Source organism: Mytilus californianus, unplaced genomic scaffold, assembly GCF_021869535.1.
Source record: "Mytilus californianus isolate M0D057914Y unplaced genomic scaffold, xbMytCali1.0.p SCAF_7, whole genome shotgun sequence".
In the NCBI taxonomy this organism is placed as follows: Eukaryota; Metazoa; Mollusca; class Bivalvia; order Mytilida; family Mytilidae; genus Mytilus; species Mytilus californianus.
The window spans coordinates 32,094,566-32,116,382 of record NW_026262723.1 but is presented as its reverse complement, the minus strand read 5'-3'; the positions used below and the strand labels follow the sequence as shown (position 1 = coordinate 32,116,382).

The window sequence follows — 21,817 nt, the reverse complement described above, 5'->3', positions numbered from 1 at the left end:
AAAATGAGTTTCTTGACATGGGGGATGCACAATGCACCATTGACAACATTCCAACAATGTGTATTAATTTGCGTACGAGTCGGAGGCAGGCCTTGTTCGTAAAATCATTATATGCTTTAATAAAGACATATGCCACCTATATATGGTCATATATTAATTCAAATTTGTATTAAAATCGATTGATCTGAACAAAGACGGTTGTTAAGGTGGGAGATGGAAGCAGAGGGGAGGGAGAAAGGAGAGAAGGGACGGGAGAAAGGAGAAAGGTACCCCCTTTCCACCCCTCATATAGAGATAAACTGTTCAAATACGTTGGAAATTGCGTTTCTCATCAGAATGGTACGATGCACAAACTTTGTTCCTCTTATCGATATTTTGAGTTAAGCTAATTGCAATTGATGTTTACAGTTTGATTTTAAGTGGGCAGACACATTACCATCCCATGTTAGGGGAGGGATGACCCCCACCACATTCTATATGTGCCTGTCCCAAGTTGGGAGCCTGTAGTACAGTCGTTGATTGACGTCTGTCATTTTTATATATTTTTTTGTAAATTGTTTTGTAAGAACGTTAGTTTTCTCAATTGATTTTTCACATTTTTCCTGTTAATGTAAACAAGTTTGCCTGAAGGAGTTGAAACCTTATCGAGTTTAATTTAACTATTGAGTTCAGGCAAAGCGCTTGAAGGTTCACTAGGATATAAAACGTATCAGACAAACTTCAACAATTTATCATACTAATTTTACCCTATACAGTTAATCTTATACATGTAGTTGAAAAAACTTGTATATTACTGTACTTGGGTTTTACTTTTATCTGAATAACAAATAATTATGGTTTATTGATATATTTTAATCGTTTACACTATAAATATTAGATATTTGTTCAGTCGTTATTGCTTATTTCTAATCATATGTTATCTATAAAACGGAAAATGAAACAATAACAATTAAAAAATACACGTATATACATATGGCCGTTAAGTACCATCTATTTTTACCTGTCACGTGTTGACATTCGTAGATCTTCCTGTTTGCCAACATGGATACATGATACATTGTTAATCCGTTTCAAATGACTAGTCAAGGAAACTTTTATCAATCAGTTTATAGACAATGTTAAGCAGCTGTTGCCTGTTTGAAATAAACATTTGTTTTAATAGATATGATATACAGTTAGTGATAAAGTTTTCAATTAAATAAAGGGAAAATGTATGGACTGCATAGGGAAGGATTGCTATAATTCAAAATGTCACCGCGTGATCACAATTTATGCAACCGTATGCCTCTTTAGAAAATATTATGATGGAAAAGCTTTCAAAGTGAAAGATTTTAAAGATATTCTTTTGTAACGAAGAGTCTAACCTGTGATATTGATCTATAATATGTTAAGAGCCTTAAACCTTGAAAGACAAGAAAATGTTCGACCAGCCTTTAATTTTACTTTCCTTTATAAAGATGTCATGATTTGTTTGAGGTATATCAAACAAAAAGATACTTTTTTAAGAAAAGAACGTCAGTTGTGTTGTATGTCTGTGACGTATGTTAACACAGTATTTGCTGCTGGATTCTTAGACCTAATTATTGTTACATTTTTCAGTTGTGTTTGTTTGGGTTGCTCAATCAATTTTGTCAATATAACGGAACTATAAACAACTGACATATAAGTAGGAGGTTAAGTTAGCTATAAAACAAGGTTTAACCCACCATTTTTCCGGAAAATTCCTGTACATAGTCAAAATTGTCAAAACACGATGATTTTGTGCATTTTTCGGACCTAACAGCTTGAGGAAACCATTGGCCGCAACCTACGATCCTAAATGTTGAAAATGTGAAATTTGAAGTATTTTAGCCTGGCTTGAAAAACATCTTAATCTTAGGGCCAATTTTAATCCTTCGTGAACTTACTCATCATAGCTTGCGTACGCTGTCACGACTTGGTGAAAAGGGGACATTAAATACAATACCTTAAATAGATAGAAAATCTGGACAAAATGTCGGCTCGTTTTTCGATTATGCAGAACATACCTAATGCATATCCCGAGGGCATCATTAACTTGGTAGCTTTATGCATGATGAAAACAAATAATACAAAGAACAAACCGGCTGGGACGTCGCCCGGGTTACAAAGGTCCTCTTTTGCTGCACGGAACACTGTAGCATTTGATTTGTGTGTTCCACCGGGATACCCTTGATTTGACGTATGTTCAGCCAGAAGGTAATTACTATTTTAAAAATTCAGATACTTTTCATAATTTAAAGCCATGTTGCGTTAATATTTTAGACTGTTTAAAGACACCTGCTACAAGTGAATCAACACCTTTCATTTCATCTTGTAAACATAAAAAAGGAAGAAGGAGCACGTGTAAGACATGTAATATGTTAATCACGATAGCCCTGTACTCAGTACTCCTTTCCGAAAAGATAGAGAAAATTTCTGGATAAGGGAATTAGGTATATACTGCAATGCCATATGGTTGCAATGATAATGTCAAAGGAGTAGGAAATTTGTCAAGTCCAGCCTTCAGTGATGTTAATGTAATGAGTCTATTTAATACTACCTTACGACAATAACGTAGTCATGGGCAAAAACATTACCATCGGCCTAATGTAAAAAAGTCTTCCAAATCTAGATCGCCCTCTGGGAGCTTTGATGACCTTCTTTCACATCTTCATCATTCGCTAGCTAGGGTTACATTACATTAGAACTATTCTTTTTTTCACTGCCTGTTCATTTTCTTAAATGTTTGAGAGATTATGCTCTTGACAAGGGATGCATCAATACATTTTCTCCAATATACAGATTTGTCAGTATAATTTGTGATGTAACTCTTTTCCGTCTTTTCAAACCAATAAGATCGGAACCTTTACATGAAGAAAAGAGGAAATCTCCTTCCTGTTCACTTTACCAATAGAGGAATTGATGCAATCAACATCTGCAACGTTCTACATCACAAGAAGGTAACATCTAAAATTCCTTTTTATTTTCAAAATCTGTCTGTTCCTATTGTATCCTACAGTTACACCAAAACCATTGCACCCAAAGTATTTAACTATAAACAAGCATTGCAGGACCTTGATTTAGAACAATACCTAAAAACCCTCTGACATGTGACTGTTCCCACTCGCCTTTTAATTACAGCCCCTCTGGTCATGTTATTACTGGGGATCTAATAAAATTGAGAATGGAAATGGGGAATGTGTCAAAGAGACAACAACCCGACCATAGAACAGACAACAGCAGATGGTCACCAACAGGTCTTCAATGCAGCGAGAAATTCCCGCACCCGGACATATTTCAACATGAAAATCTCCGAAAGGTGATTTCTCATGGTCCTAAGTTTAGAGAACCCCAACATATCAATTGGAACCATAACTTCAAAATAATTATGAATTCCATTGAGGACTACGCAAGAGCATGGGCTAAACGAGAAGAAGTTGAACTGGACACTTTGTCAGAATGGGTCAAAACAATCAGATCTCTACGGAGTCCTGTTGGTCTCACACAGATTATAAAGTGTCTTTTAAAGTCCTGCGCTGAAGATGTGTAAAGTCTAGCGCTGGAGATGTAAAGTCAAGCGCTAGAGATGTAAAGTCTAGCGCTGGAGATGAAAAGTCCTGCGCTGAAGATGTAAAGTCTAGCGCTGGAGGTGTAAAGTCCAGCACTGGAGATCTAAAGTCTAGCGCTGGAGATGTAAAGTCAAGCGCTGAAGATGTAAAGTCTAGCGCTGGGGATGTAAAGTCCAGCGCTGGAGATGTAAAGTCCAGCGCTGAAGATGTAAAGTCTAGCGCTGAAGATATAAAGTGTAGCACTGAAGAAGTAAAGTCAAGCGCTGGAGATGTAAAGTCTATCGCTAGAAATGTAAAATCGTGTTTTATAGCGTGTTGCAAATAAGGATGCAAGAAAGGGATCAATTTATTTTTGTGTATTTTCACCTTGGACTTAATTACAAGGAACTATTACAAATCCTTAATGAAAAACACAGGATTGGCATTTCTTTGTGTCACCTAAAAAGGCTGTTGTCTAGCTTTGGATTATACAGAAGGAAAAATTACTCTGATCTACTAGACGTAGCCATGTTTATTCATGAACAAGTACAAGAGTCCGGACAGCTGAATGGATACCGCTGGATGCACCTAAAATGTTTGCACAGTGGACTGACCGTAAGAAAAGAAACAGTGCGACTTTTAATGCGTGCTTTAAATCCTGGTAGTGTTAATAACAGATTGAAGCGAAAACTTAAGAGACGGGAATATAATGGTCAAGGGCCAAACTTTATATGGCATCTAGATTCTTACGATAAACTGAAGCCTTTCGGATTTTGCATTAATGGATGCATTGACGGTTACTCCAGATTTATTGTATGGCTATATGTTAACAGAACAAGAAGCGACCCTCGGGTAATTGCCGGATATTATATAAAAGCTGTTATAAGAAATATGGCGTACCGTTGAGAATGCGCGGTGACTTAGGGACAGAAAACACACACACAGTTCAGATGCAAACGTTTTTCCATCGAAATGATCATAGGAATACATTCATATATGGTACTAGCCAACACAACCAGCGTATAGAAAGTTGGTGGAGTGTACTTAGAAGAGAAAATACGGATTTCTGGATCTCACTGTTTTAAACTTTCAAGAAGGATGGATTTTATACCGGGGATTTCATCGACAAAAATCTTCTCCAGTTTTGTTTCATGAAACTTTTGAAGGTATGATAAACATATACTATGTACCATTACTATCTTTAATGTTCTATTTGCTGTTCAATGGACAACTAACCATTACATATCCTACTGAGTACATGTATTATTACACAAAATGGAAAATGTATCTATGAATGTAATTTTTCAATCCGTTTAAATAACCGAAATTGATTGTCTCTAAAATTTAAAAATGTTATAATTAGATTTGTAATTTTTTATTTTATAGAGGGAATTCCAGAATGTCGTAGATACTTGGAACCATCACAAAATCCGACCGTGTAAGTACGAAGGGACTGTACATGGCCGTGCAGTAATACTCTACAACTGTCCGAGAAATAAAGACACCCTTAATTTCCTATGTCCTGTTCGACCAGAGGATGTTGAGGCTTGTCTGGAGGAATGTTTATTTCCTGAAGATATTTGTGACAAAATGTTTTTGATCTCGCTTGTATTGTTATGAGAGAAAATCATTTGGATAAACCAGAAGATCCATATGCTGCTACCAACTTGTATATTGAGCTGCGAAACATATTCCGCATCATAATGGAGCCATGATTACTACAATACACTGAACAATAATTAAAAACTTTTAATTTGTTTTCTCCAAATTATTTCGAGATGAATTAGGCGGGTTTATTTGTTATTGTCATATAAGGATAAGTATCATAAAACCACGAGTTTCCTATTTCTTGCCCTTCAAATTGAAAAGGTATATGACGTAGATAAGCTGGTTCTCGGCTGACAACCACACTTCCATCGTCATAGAATACAAGCCAACACCAGTTTATGACGTAGACTGCTCCTTGTGATCTGGATAACACATACTTACCGCGCCCGAGGCATAACAATTTGTTATCGCCGTTATCCCATGATTAATGGTGTCCCATCGTTGAAAGCAAAATTCTGATCTTTTTATGGTAGTGATATTTGAATTAATTGAAGGAATTTGATACACAATTTTAGAGTGTCATGCTAGTTTTCCATTATCAATTTTTTTATTTTGATGGGGTTCAACATAACTTTCCATAATTTGTTTGGTTATTTCATGACGGTTAGTTTTATTGGTCAGAAACCCCGAGTACCCGGAGGAAACCGCCGACCTGCGGTAAGCAACTGACATAAATCATCACATAACCACATGAAAACCTAATCTACATTTTTGAGCCTGCCAAAACTCCGTCTGGAACACCTAGAAATGATAGGTTAGTGCTTATATACACTCTTTCTACTTAGACGTGACAGTTAGAGCCGGAACCCGTTCTAGCTATTCTGACCCAAAAGAATTTCTAAGCTTATGCCATCACTTTGTGTCCGTCCGTTAAACTTTTTAAATTTTAATTTCTCCTCTGAAACTACTCACCATTAATCTCTACAAAGTTCCCTCATTTTTCAAACATGACTCCATGACCAATACTTGTTTCTGATTGGTCGGAATTCTTTCCGCAAGGAATGTTTACAGACTTATCATTGCGAAATCTGTGGACTGGTTGTTCCTGTAATTGCAGGGTGGTTTCATTCCGAGATTCCATAATGTGGATGTTTTGCCTTTCCCCATCAGGGAAGCAACCGTTGTATCTGGGTCGACTCGACTTGATATATCGTTGTCCCAGTCAGTTTCCCCTGTTTTCTGTCCTGATGGATGTCCGGCCTGCCATTGACGCATTTACCCTGTACGTGGGTTTGTATTTTCCCCTTGGGTTTATCCTCATATTGCCAGAATGACACACATATACATACCACATATTTTTTTACAAACACTTATCCAAAAACTTAACATGACAACTTGACCATGAAAATGAGGTCAAGGCTATGGGAAAAGCAACTTGCTGACAAGTCATTTCATACCCAATATGGTTGTCCGAGGTGTCTGAGATAATCAAGTTAATAAAACGTTTACATTGTTACCACCGCCTTAACACTTGGCATTGCTACATAGTAGCTAAATGTGTCCCCCGCCAGTGGGTATATGTATATATTATCGGGATTTTGACAGCTAGATATAGTAAAATATCATCCCGTGAGCCAGAATGTGAAGTTTGGAGGCTAGTGAGCGTAGCAAACGAGCCACAAAGCTTTATATTCTGTCGAGCGGGTTGATATTTTACAATATCTCAGTGTCAAAAATTCAGATAATATGTTTATCACCCTTCAAAGGCGATATTTCTGGGTAAAATCTAACAACGATCAAATTCTCCCAACTTTTTTGCGCGGGAAGCGGGCACGAGGATAAAAGCTTATGTGAACGGTTACTGCCAGTCACCACTTATAAAAAAGTAGTGCTGCATATACCTACGCGTATTATCATATACAATATTATAGGTGCCTGCAGGTAACACCATAATTTATCTGTACCAAATGTGCCTGCAGTTCACACAGTCTGACCAAAAAATATCTGTACCATAGGTGCCTGCAGATCACATCACTTAAGATCTGTAACAAAGCCTATCATTTGAGTTTGCAGGTCACACTGCTAATAATCTGTAACATAGCCTATAATATGAGCCTGCAGGTCAAATCTCCATAGATCTGCACCAAATGCTATTAAAGGTGCCTGCAGGTCATACGTTCATTTATATATCTGTATGGTAGGTGCCTGCAGGGCACATCACTATAGATTTGCCCCATACATATAAAAGGAAGATGTGGTATGATTGCCAATGAGACAACTCTCCACAATAGACCCAATGACACAGAAATTAACAACTATAGGTCCCCTTTCGGTGTTTAACAATGAGCAAAGCCCATACCACATAGTCAGCTATATTAACGGCCTAATTTAAGTACAAAATAATAAACGAAAAACAAATATGTAACACAGCAACAAATGACAACCACTGAATTACCGGTTCCTGAATTGGGACAGGCACATACAGAATGTGGCGGGGTTAAACTAGTTTGAAAGCGCCAACCCTCCCCTAACCTGGGACCGTGGTGTAACAGTAGAACATAAAAACAAAATTTAAAAATCAGTTGAAAAAGGCTTAACTCATCAAATGGATACAATAGAAATACAGACTAACATAACACAAAGTGGACGTGGATGGGTACTTGTACATGCGAATAACAAACAAAAAACACTAAGTACAGATCTGAGAGTACTCGCAGTTAGCATAGGTGTCTGTAGGTTATTTCACTTATGATCTACACCAAAGCCTATCATAAGAGCCTGCAGGTCACACTACTATTTATCAGTACCATAGCCTATCATAAATGCACACAGGTCACATCAACATAGATCAAAGCCTATTATGGGTGCCTGCAGTTCTTACAGCTTTTTATATGTACCATAGCCCATCGTAGGTGTCTGCAGGTCACATCACTATTGATCTGTACTATAGTCTATCATTGGTACCTGCAGGTCACATTGCTTATTTATCTGTACCAAAGACTATAATAGGTGCCTACAGGCCACACCACCATAGATCTGCACTATAGCCTAGCATGGGTGCCTGCAGGTCACATTGCTATTCATCTGTATCTTAGTCTATTATAGGTGCCTGCAGGTTACATCACCATAGATTTTGCACCATAGTCTATCATAGGTGCCTGTCGGTCACTTCACTACAGATCTGCACTATAGCCTATCATAGGTGCCGGTAGATCATACAACTTTTTATTTGCAACATAGCCTATCATAGGTGCCTGTAGGTCACACTGCTATTTATTTGTACCATAGCCTATTATAGGTGCCTGCTGGTCACATTGCCATATATCTGCACATAATCCTATCATAGGTGCCTTCAGGTCCAACAACGTTTTTTCTATACAATAGTCTATAGGTGAATGCAGGCCATACAACGTTTTATGTGTACCGTAGACTATCATAGATGCCTGCAGTTCACACTGATATCTATCTGTTCTATAGTTTTTCTTAAGTGCCTGCAGGTTACATTACCATAGATCTATACCATAGTCTATCATAGGTGCCTGCAGGCCATACAATATTTTATATGTACTATAGCCTAGCATATGTGCCTTCATGTCACATCACCACAGATCTGTACCATAGTCTATCATGGGTCTATCATATGTACTTGTAGGTCATTCACTATAGATCTGCACCATAGTCTATCATAGAAGCCTACAGGTCACATCGCTATATTTCTTTACTTAAGCCTTTCATAGGAGCCTGCAGGTCACACTGCTATTTATTTGTACCACAGCCTATCGAAGGTGCCTGTAGGTCACACAGCTTTATTTATGTACCAAATCCTATCATAGGTGCCTGTACCATAGTCTATAGGTGCCTACAGGTCGAATTTTTTATCTGAGTCATAGCCTATCATAGGTGCCTGCAGGTCACACTGATATTTATCTGTTTTATAGTCTATCTTAGGTGCCTGCAGTTCACCCTACCATAGATCTGTACCATAGTCAATCATGGGTGCCTACAGGTCGCATCACCATAGATCTGTACAATAGCCTATCCTAGGTGCTTGTAGGTCACTTCACTATAGATCTGCACCATAGCCTATCATAGGTGCCTACAGGTCACATTGCCACATGTCTGTATCTAAGCCTTTCATAGGAGCCTGCAGGTCATACTGCTATTTATTTATACCACAGCCTATCATAGGTGCCCGTAGGTCACACAGCTTATTTTTATTTACAATATTCCATCATAGGTGACTGCAGGTTTATCATAAGTGCCTCTAGGTCACACAGCGTTTTGTATGTCCATCTAAAATCGTAGGTGCCTGAAGGCCACACCGCATTTTTATGTACCGTATCCTATCATAGTGCCTGCAGGTTTATTATAGGTGCCTGTAGGTCACACCACTTTTTTATGTTCCATATCCTATCATAGGAACCTGCAGGTCACACCAAAATGTATCTGTACCATCATTGCCTTCAGGTCACACTTTTGTTTATATGTAACGTTAGCCTATTGTAACTACCTGCAGGTCACACTGATATGTATCTGTACCATAGCCCATCGTATGAGCCTGCAGGTCACGTCACCATAGATCTGACCAAAGGTGCATGCAGGTCTTATCCTCATCGATATTTTCCAGAGCCCGTCATAGGAGCCTGCAGGTCACACAGCTATGTATATAAACTCATCATAAATACCAGGATTGAAATTTTGCATTTTGCGCCAGACGCGCGTTTCGTCTACAAAAGACTTATCAATGACGTTCGGATCAAAAAAGTTAAAAAGGCCAAATAAAGTAAGAAGTTGAAGAGCGTTGAGGACCAAAAATACCAAAAGGTTTAGCCAAATACAGCTAAGGTAATCTATTCCTGAGGTAAACAAGCCTTAGTCAGGGGTTCAAATTAACATTTTGTACTGGAAGGTCCAGGACCTTTGACACTCCAAACTGAAAGGTCCACAACCTAAATCCCAGGTCCTACTTTTACATGAAATATTTCATAATTCAATAAGAAACAAAATTAATGTGCTTTTGGAGTAAGGTTAGATTGTTTCATCATATTTGAACTTCATGTGATGTTTCATTTCTCATATAATGGGTTATTCAGCGAATAAACAGTTTACAACCTTCAATATTGAAATACTGCTTACACGTCAACACCATTTTTACACTGGATTTCAAGAATAAATTCATAGTCACTGAAGGGTTTCCCATTTTTGCAATACTGTATGCAGTGTTGAAAAGAACCTTATATCTATTTAACTGATCAGGCTTACATTGCTGCTTGAGAATACATTGGCCAAGTTTAGTGTCTGACAATTAATGTTTAGACTTAAAATTTGGGTCACTTTCATGGATAAGATAAATGCTGAAGTGTCACTTGTATATTTTTATTCGGTCTATTTTAAGATTTTGTGTTCCCCTTACTTTCTTTTTCTGAATGGGTGGGGAACTTCTGGCAGTATGTGCATGACATTAGACCAGTTGATTCATCAAAATTTATCCCCGGCTTAGTATATTTCTAGGATTTTGATTGAATAACGCACGTCGTTACAAAACCCATAGCCCCTGGGTGTTGCTAACCCATATACACAGACGTTGCTACACATTACAACGGGGAACATCACGCGCGTTTTCCTTAGTTCCTTGGTTGTTCCTTGTGAAATATCGAATTCTGTAGATTATCCATGATGTCTGTAATTAAATATTTAATCAACTAACGATTTTATCTTATTATGTCGAACATTTGCACTCATTTCAGTAAATGCATCACTTGGCTGCCACATTGTCAATGAATGGGACTACTGACCTAGCTATGCAAATGACCCACGTTGACGTCACACCGTCTATGAAGTAACTCTCACAACATTGAGCGCCAAATTCGACCCATTCCCGTTTCTCTGTCTATGGATTAAAAACGTCTTGTATTTGACTACCTGTAGGGTTCTACCAAAGGTAGTACCCTACACCCAGTTAAAAATATGTCAAATTCCCAAATTTCAATAAAAGATTTTTAAAAAATGAAAAAAAACGTTGCTTTTACGTAACATTTTGTGGTTGAATTTCTCTAAAAATCGCAAGATTTGGACTAAGACCGGGGATAGATTCGTTATCTACAGAAGCCGAAGGGTGTACATGGTACTGAAGGGTGTTAAAATATCCATACCTACTAATATGAACGTAGATAACTTATAATAGCCACGGTTCGATCGATTTTCCAGTGGGACTTAAATGTCCGTTCCCGTTTTTCACGATCGCATTTTTGGTCTTTAGTGAGATCTTCATTTGATTTCTTTTAAAGACGTTGATCATGAAAACACAGACACTTGTTTCTATCCAAGGGAAGGTTGAATATCCTTCTATATTTATGGATAGTCGACCTTCCCATGGATAGAAACAAGTGCCTGTGGTTAAAGACCATCCATGATCTTCAGGCTTTCTCTTGAAAGACGTGACACCAAAGTGAAACGGACTCATTTTGTTCGAAAATGTCTAACTGATTAAATGATTTGTCACGTGACTTCTCGCAACTATTTATAACCTGGTGTTTCCAAGAAATACAAGGTTAAAAATAACTTTTATCACTTGTCGGCAAGGTCGATGATGAAACATTTTTTTCCCTCAATTTTAATAATAATATGGCTTAAAAATGACGATACAGATGGTTAAAAAGGTCAGCAAAGATCATTTTATTTCCTTTAAAATCGAAGGTCCGTCGGGCGTAGCTAGAAACCAAAACGAAAGTCCGATTGCAACAGTGAAAGGTCACGGACCTCGGACCACCAATAATTTAAACCCCTGCTAACTTAGTATTTCAAAACTGTAAAGTTTTGTAAACAGTTAATTTATAATCAATGATAATTCATGTCAACACAAAAGTGCTGACTACCGGGCTAGTGATAACCTCGGGAATAAAAACCACCAGCCGTGGCATCGACCCAGTGGTTGTAAATAAACCCATTTATGTAACATAGCCTATCATATGTGCCTGAAGGTCACACTGATATTTATCTATTTTTGGCGGATTATAACAGCCTGCAGATACAATCACCATATAGATCTGTATCATAGGTGCATCAAGGTTGAATCCTATAATACTGTATGGATAAATAGCATGGTGACTTACATGCACCTATGATAGGAAAAAGAAACATAGTGACCTACAGACACCTATAATATGATAGGGAAAATAACATGGTGACCTACAGGCACCTAAAAAGGATAAGTTAAATAGCAGGGTGACTTGCAAGCCCCTATAATATGATATGGATAAATACAATGGTGAACGACAGGCACATATGATAGAATATGTAAAATAGAAGGGTGACCTACAGGCACCTATTATAGGATATGTACAGGCAACTCAGATAATTATGGTACATTTCAATAGCAGGGTGACCTACAAGCACCTCGGATAATTCTGGTACAGATCAATAGCATGGTGACCTACAGGCACCTGAGATAATTATGGCACAGATCAATAGCAGGGTGACCTACAGGCAACTCAGATAATTATGGTACAGATCAATAGCAGGGTGACCTACAAGCACCTCGGATAATTCTGGTACAGATCAATAGCATGGTAACCTACAGGCACTTGAGATAATTATGGCACAGATCAAAAACAGGATGACCTAGAGGCACCTGAGATAATTATGGTACAGGTCAACAACAGGGTGAACTACAAGCACCTCAGATAACTATGGTACAGATCAATAGCAGGGTGACCTACAGGCAACTCAGATAATTATGGTACAGATCAATAGCAGGGTGACCTACAGGCAACTCAGATGATTATGGTACAGGTCAACAACAGGGTGAAATACAGGCAACTCAGATAACTATGGTACAGATCAATACCAGGGTGACCTACATGCACCTCAGAGAATTATGGTACAGGACGATAACCAGTAAACTGTCATTTGACGAGAAGAAAGACATCTGCATTTTAGTGCGTTTTATGCAACGAATAAAGTAATTTTAGTATTGAGTGTCAACTGCATTATGCCTGGGCTGATGTTACAAAATTTAACATGTTCCACATTTATGAAGATGCAGGTACTGTGATGCTGTTATCTGGTTGCTTCATCAATGTGCCTGGAAGTAACACTGGTGGTACATGTTAACCCGACATATTTATCAGTATAAAGCACAGAACAGAAAAGTTGTTTGGATCGGGCTATACAAGAGCCTTGATATAATGTAATTGTACACATGCAAATGTAGTTCAAAACATATAGATGTAAAATTACAGAACATTAGATTGGCAGAAAACCAAAATCTAGTTATAATTATTAGTTGAAAAAATAAAAGATCTGACACCCCACCGTACTAGTCATGCCCCGAACATTTCGATCAAAACCTTGGTGGACCTCCTAAGACACCCATTAGTAATTAAATATTCAACAAATTAGTTTATGACTTTAATGTACGTGTCGCTTAGACCCCTGCCATGTACCAAAAAATAAAATAGCAAAAATACGGAACTCCGAGGAAAATTCTAAACGGAAGGCCCTCAGGAAATGGCAAAATCAAAAGCTCAAACACATCAAACAAACGAATAACAACTATCATATTACTCACTCAATACAGGCATTCCTTATGTAGAAAACCTTGGATTACACCTGGTTCTATTGCTAGCGAAACGTCTCACTTGTATGACAGTCGCATACAATTCCTTTATAAATTGACAACGATGTGTGAACAAAACAAACATACATAATAGGTAAAAATGTGTTACAATCTTAATTACTATAAAAACAAACAAATATGTCAACAAAGAAAAACAAAGAAAAACACAAAGGCATATTGACAAAGCACATTAACAAAAACGATAGACAAGAATACACAAATTTACCATAGCACAATAACACATTGACGGGATGTATAAACCGAGTCACGTCAAATGGATATTACCAAAAATTGACTAAAATGTGAAAGTACTAATTTACAAAGACAAATACAAGAATACTATAACACGTTATTATTGATAAGATGATAAACAACGTCAGTGCCTAGAATCTTCATAACATCGTATTATTTGTGAAGTTGATACTATTCATATATGTTTATCAACAAGGTCTTGGTATCTTCCGATGAATTTTTTTTTAGAAAAAAGGCGAGATCTGTGTAATTTGCCCTAAGCAATGTTTTCAACATTGCAACGAAAGAAATTTCTTGGCATGACTAATCATCTACCTGGAAGAATATGAATGCCAATGAATTCCACACGTCAACACATACAAGTCCTCCTTTTAAATGAAACTACTGCAGGTTATAAAACGATCTTCTATGTGGAATAAAACGGTAAGAAATAATATTTAATTAAATCTAAAAGTCCTTTATTCGTTAACACAACATCACTCTTTGACATCGTGAATTACCACAAAAATGAAAAAAAAAAACACTGCAACACTCAAGGAAGGAAATGGAACATATACTCCACTAACACAACATTTGAACTAAGACGACGTTCACCTGTTGATTCAGTTAACTTCCTAAATATGCCCCTGTAGATTTTTTCTGGATGCTAAATTCGGTTGCTGTACAGTAAATAAATACCTATTTACACGAAATAAATAAGTACACATTTGATTTTGTTGATTCTTTAAAAGTCCAAGGGCTGGTTTTCGATTCATCTAAAGGCAAATTTTATTACCATCTCATGACTATCATATGATATGTCATAGAATGTAAATCATATCTGTCATAAGATAGTCATACCTGAATGCTCTAATGACAGTCGAAAGTGAAAATATGTAACTATGAAAATAATAACTATTACTATTCTTATCTTATACGAATATTTCATATTTTTTCAGTATAATGAACACGATGAACATGAAATTATATATGAAGAGAGGTTAAAATCTGAGTTGAGAATTTGTTTAAATTTGGTTAGAACCTCGCGTTCATGTTTTATTATAATGAAGTGTTATATTATTAGGAATACTTTTAAGATTTGGTACATAGAGTACCCTCTAAAAGAAATGCGCGTGCAAATACGTTAATAAACTACTATATAAAGAAAGAAATATTATAAATATTTATTAAAATTAATCATTACAAAGAAAAAGATTCCAAATTGTACGTCGCAGGAAATTCGGATTTTAAATGACGAAGTGGAGAAGAAAAAAATCTTTACTATTTAGCAGATTAAACGACAGAACAAACAGTGCCAAATAGAGAGTAAGAAAGGCTGCATGCAGAGACGGATTTTGCCGGAGAGGGCAGGGCCTCACCCCCTATGGAGCTACATATATATATACATATATATATATACATTATGTATAGACTTTAAGCATATACCACACCAAACGATGCCTAGTTTGGGCCCCTTTTTGTTCGAAATCCTGGATCTGCATGTTGCACGAGCAAATAAAAAAAAATGTGTGATGTCGTAACATTTATGACAATCATAAGACCATCATAAGTCATGTCACGAGGTGTCTTAAGTGCATGATAAAAGTTATGAATATCATGACTTGAGACCCTTTCGAATACATATATTATTATGACATGTCCTTTAACCATCGTAAAACAAGTCTTATTCATAAGATACTTTCGAAAACAATGCTTCATGTTTTGCCTTTCAATTTCCTCCTTGTCCCTCATATAAATAATTGCAAATCCATGACACCCTACATGAACAAACCTACAGCATTTTAAAAGTTGGTGCTATGTAAATGTGATCTGCAGTCACCTATCATTTTGTCTGCTATTACTTTAAGTAGTATTATAAATATTTTCAATGAACAGTAATTTTCAAAGTAGTAAAAAGGGATAATCAAAAGATAAAAACGGAATATCTGAAACCTAAAGTTAAAATTAAAGGACAAAAATGCATATTATAGAGACTGACAGACCTTATGATGTTAAGCACCAACTAAGTCAGTTGGCATATAATAACATCGCCGATTTTAATCTCATTTTTTTGCCGGAATTAATATAACTTGTAAATCACAGGCTATTCTATTGATAATCTAGAAACCTTGCACTTCAATGCAATGAATTTATTGCAAATTATATTATCGCACATACATGCTCAATCATGTTTCCTTTAGATATTTAGATCTATCTTTTTGGTTCGGACTACATTAACTTGCGTATACACCGTATGCAACGGTTTTGACGCTGGGTAACTGGCAGTAACCCTTCACATAAGCTTTTATCCTCGTGCGTCCGCACTTCTATCGAGTATGGCATGCCAAATAAACATTGTAGATAATAATTACGGTTGGCGAAGATATAAATTACTGATCAATAACTTACATTGTAATTCAGACGACATAAGAAGACACTATGTGACAATTTTAATTAGTCAATCGTTTTAGTGTAACAGAGTTGCTTTTTTTCTTAGATCTACAAAAAAAAAAACGCAAAAAAACGAACTGGATGTTTTTATATCAATATTAATGCAAGTAAATAATTTTAACACGTTTTCAATATTAAAAATCTAAAACTTTTATTATTAATATAAATTTGATACAGAATTTAATACGATTAAACAATTATGCAAGTAGTCATAAACATTGCTCTGCCTAATGAGTTTAATAAATCATATTGCACAGGGAGAGAAGCTTTTAAATACTTTCTTTCATTAAAAATGAAATTACGAGTCGGCTGAGATGGCATGGTATATATTGTCCGTTACATTCATTAACAACACCTTGTACAAATATTCTTTTCGAAAATAAAAACAGTTAAATAGAACAAACAAAACTATCCGTCACAATGATACATGAGGATATTGATTAGGGGGGAAAAAGGGGGGTGGGTGGGTTTTACATTTCTGCATTCTGTAATTCTTTTGGCCATTTTTCTCTATTCAGTAAGAAATATGCTTATTCTGTTAATTCTTGTGTTCAGACCGTGCATATGAAAATTTCCTGTTGCATCATGATTTTGACATGATAAGATCTTTTTGTCTGAATCAACGACACATAAATATTTAAATCTACATTTTAAATTGATACAAAAAATCAAAATTCTCTGATCTATAGATTTTCATTAATGGAGTCTAAAATATATCCATAATAAATGCACTGTATCAAATGCATATATGAGAACAACTACTTATAAACTGCTACGCGTCGCATACTATGTATAGAGACATGCATCATAAATCTAAGTTAAAAGACAAATTAAAAAAAAAGAAGAAATTCTAAAAGCTTTCTTTGACAAATTTTATACTTATTTCATTTTAACAAGTTTAAATTACATTTTCTAAAGTAGAGCTAAGAACTATTTGTAATGTTGTAAATTTATTTCATTTGAAATTTTTATTCAAATACGCTGTTGAAGATTACTAAGCGCCAATAGAATACAATAATTTTGTATTTTATAAATTAGTGTCTTCGATAATGAAAAATTCGTCATCGAACAGTCTCATTATCATGTCGGTATTCGAAATGACTCGTTTCATAGTTATTACAAAAAAATAGGTCATAATAACATGACAGAGAGTTTTTTTTTTTTTGCTTCAGAATGTTCTAGATAAATATACAAAAAGCAAAGTTTAGACAATGTACCCTCATAAGCCTGGAAGTGGCTAGTCACATATAGTTAACGGCGTTTTTCTCACAATGATGTTCTACCTCCATAAGCCTGGAAATATCGTGGCGGGTCACATATAATCAATCCTTCTGACTTCATAAATTTTGTTAGAGAGTCGGCTGAATAAAGACGTTATATGATGAAAATTAATTAATTTCCTTCCGTGAAAATGCATCGCATGTACAAAAGAAATGAATCGCCTCTACAGTGAACATGAAAGTCTAGTATCATTTTTCGACAGTAAACATGAATCGCATAACGAAAACAGCATAGTGGAATTTAATTCAATATCAACAAGCTGAATAACAAAACCTGTTTTAAGTTATACAACATTAATAATTATGTTAAAAGGTACATTTTTCTGCAAATGAAACTAAATTGCTGCATTTAAATCTCTTGCACGCTCTGTTCGTGAAATATTCTTAACATTTATCTATTTGTGTATCAATTTTACACCTGGATCGCTGTAGACGCGATGAAAACCCGTCCGCATCTCATACCTATATCATGAATTTATAAAAACCGTCCACATTATATCTTATTTCTTATTCTATTCAAAAATCATGAATTTGTCGTCTGTTTATTTATCATTCTACATTAGAAATTCATAAAGGATACAGTGAAAATGGTATTTCAGGATTCGCACATTATATACACTGGTTTTGTTTATTTCTATTGGACTTTCTTTTAATTCTTTTTCAACGACAACGCATGCAGCTTCTTATTTCTTGTTTATAAATTCTTCTCTTGGTCATAAATCTGCATGAAATATTTGCCACTGTACGTTCAGAAAACAGCAGTCAATCAATCATATCTCCTCTAAAATTGCAGTACTACAATAACTTTAGACATTATCAAATAATTGTTAAAAAGTTCGTTTAATTCTTTGATCAGAAATAACCACGTCTCGTCACTCTCCTTTTATTCCAAATTTCCGATACAAAAAACAAAAATATTATTGAATATCAATGAAGGTAACCCATCAAAGATACAAGGCTTGTGTTTCGTCTACAAATGAAAAACATACGAACACATCCACTCACCTGGTTCGCTCGTCCTCACAAATATAAATATTTAAAATATAAAAACAATTATGTACAAAATAAAGGATAAGGTCACCCCGGATGCCGCACAAATGCCAAAGCAACGAACGAAAAATCTGAAAGGACATACTTGGATTCCAAACCGATACCGCTAAATGCCCAGCTGTATTTCTGGTAGAGGAAAGCCGAAAATCCTACAATAAAGCATATCGGAAAGAAAACTACCGATCCATCAGGGGAACAACAGCTAAAACCCTCAGACATCAAATAGATTGGTCTGATAGTTTCCCACATGGAAACTACTAATGGATTTCATCTGACCACATGTATCAAACAAACCTGAAAATATCTGCAGAAACTTTCCTCAACAAAAAAATATAATTCAAAACATAAAATATAAGATGTAAGGATAACAATATTTATCCATGAAACCAATTTGGCAAAATAATTTCAATGATGTTGAAGGATTCTCTCTGCAAACATTTTCACATCTGCTCTCATCGGCATGCTCGACTCGTCGGTCTGTGAAAGAAGAGTGTGTCATATTCCGATGTAAATAAACTACGATTCACACCTCCTGTTTACAGCTAGAGTTCCGTTTTACGATACACATACGATGATACACAGTGCGTAACTTGCGATCAACTTAGTAGTCCTTTACGATGCCTTTGTGAAACACACGTAACGGGAACGTAGAACCACACGTGAACGGATCGTTAAATGATACAGTGATCGTAAGTTAAGAAGGCTTTGTGAAACGGTGGCCTGTACTTTATGGCCTAGGACTGACACATTATGGACCCGGGTTTTAATTGTTTAATTTTTTAGTCAATCTTCTTACTATTATCAAGATCTTCAGAAAGACAAAAAATCCACTTATTTTCAGATTTATTCAAGAAGAAATCAAAATAAAACAAAGCTACATAACATGAAAAACACTACTTAAGAAGAGTTTAAAAGAATAAACTTATTTTCAACATCTCAAGAAAACATAATATTTCCTGTGGGGCTTAATGTTACCACCCATTCCTCTCAAAAACAAACACAACAACAACAAAAATACAAACAAAACAAAAACAAATACAAAATCAAGGCATTTTATACACAAAGCAAACAATACAAAGCAAACAGAAAAGATTGTGAAATACTCGTACTGCAATAGCTACTGTTACATATGAATGTATGTGAATAGGCTTATAGAATGTGAAATACTCTTACTTCTATAGTTAATGTTAAATGCATATATGTAACTGCACGTATGTGAGATTATTTTGTCACAGACTACAAAAAACAGGAACTTAAACGCAATATTTATGTTCTTGTTGTGCTCAGCAAAGCAAGTCCATATCTATTTTATAATGCTTATATATCATTTATACATCTTGTTTATTTATTTTTTTTAACTATACAATTCGAGTTTTTAATTGATTGAATGATTGTTGACTTTTAGTGCCACTTTCAGCACTCTTGGCTATATCCTTGCCCCCAGATTGTGTTGGTGGAGGAAGCTGGATTGCCCGGAGAGAACACATATTTCTTGCTAGAAAACTGACAATCTTTTTTCGAACTCAAGATTGAAGACGAACCCAGATGCTTCGTGCAAGGTTCGAACTCACAATCTCAGTCATACAGTATAGGAACTACTCACAACTTGGATATCAAGGTCTTTAGATGTGTGAAAACTACTGAATCGATAGCACTGAAAATATGAACAACAGACTGAAATTTTGACCAATTAAATATTTCAGGTCTTTTTTAGAAGAATAAAATAATAACGGTACAATCTTAAATTCATTTAATTATCAGTATTATTGCATTTAGGCTGAAGTTATATAAGATTTTGGAATGAAAATAATTAAATAATAGAAACATTATAAAAAAAATATACAATCGTTTATACTAATAATTTGTCATCACAAATTATAAAGAATAAAGAAGTTTAAGGTAAATTGACGTAATATGAAAAACAGTCTAATCTTATTTCTAGACAACACCATTTGAAGAAATGAAGGCCTTACATATGTTAAATGTAGACCTAAGGAAAACATACACATTTACTTGTTGATTTGATACTACTTGTAATATAGTGAACATAAAGCAATAAATGTAAGTAATATGTAAAGTGAATCCAATAAAGTTAATAAGCCAAAATTTGAACATGATGAAGTAAAGGAATGCTGAAGCTGTATAAAAGATATACAGAAAAGAAATTACGGTGAGAAAAGTAAGCAAGTCTACACTATTAATACAAATAAATGTGATAACATTGAAACCGTTATTATCTTTTATTAATTTTCATATAGGGAAAATACTGCAGTATGCATTAAAATATCATGCAAAAAAGACTGCATAAAAGTCATGAAAACAGACATAAGTAAGGGATGGTATATGATTTTGACAAATTAAAAGATATGACAATTGCAAACCAACAACATTTTGGGAAAAGTCGAAATTAATAGTAGAATCTAAAAATAAAATACTTAGACGGCACAAGGCTAGTAAGATGCACGTAGCACCACATTGTTCTAATGTTATGTTTAATTATTTGTTATGCAAATATGATTTCAGGACGGGAAAAACTGCCAGAATGTTTAAAGATAGCAAAACAGTTCAACGAATCGTCGTCTGTACAAGGTAGAAGGCAATGATGATAGGTTCTATAAAAGTTAGTAACTTAGAACAATATAATATGTAAAAGTTTAACTGTACTTACATTGTAAAAACGACCACAACTGGAGAAATCTGATCACACAACCGAACACTCAAAGGAAGATTTCGTAAATAACACGTTGGTAAAGATGGAATGTTCAGCATAAACGCATGAATGGTGCAGTTATGTAACACATGTTTACTGATGATTCAGTGATTTAAGATGAAAAATATTTTTATCATTTTTGTTTTATTGCGAAAGGGCGTTTATTACATATATAAAGATACGTATGAATAACGATAAGAAAATAGAATAATTATGGTACAGATCAATAGCAGGGTGACCTACAAGCACCTCGGATAATTATGGTACAGATCAATAGCATGGTGACCTACAGGCACCTGAGATAATTATGGTACAGATCAAAAACAGGAAGACCTACAGGCACCTGAGATAATTATGGTACAGGTCAACAACAGGGTGAACT

General features: G+C 35.5%; 1 protein-coding gene across 2 annotated transcripts in view; it reads right to left on the bottom strand.

Moving 5' to 3' along the window:
- Positions 1-21,556, bottom strand: part of LOC127709948 (uncharacterized) — a 67,788-nt gene extending 46,232 nt beyond the window's left edge. The window contains exon 1 of one of the 2 annotated variants that reach the window (XR_007985869.1): positions 21,394-21,556. Coding sequence is in view for 1 of the 2 variants with exons in the window: in XM_052215652.1 (XP_052071612.1) it covers positions 1,001-1,058 (58 nt within the window). In the remaining variant the exon portion in view is untranslated. Of the gene's footprint in view, positions 1-1,000; positions 1,185-21,393 lie in introns of those variants that run through there. The other variant, XM_052215652.1, reaches the window with a different exon arrangement.
- Between the last annotated feature and the right edge of the window lie 261 nt (positions 21,557-21,817).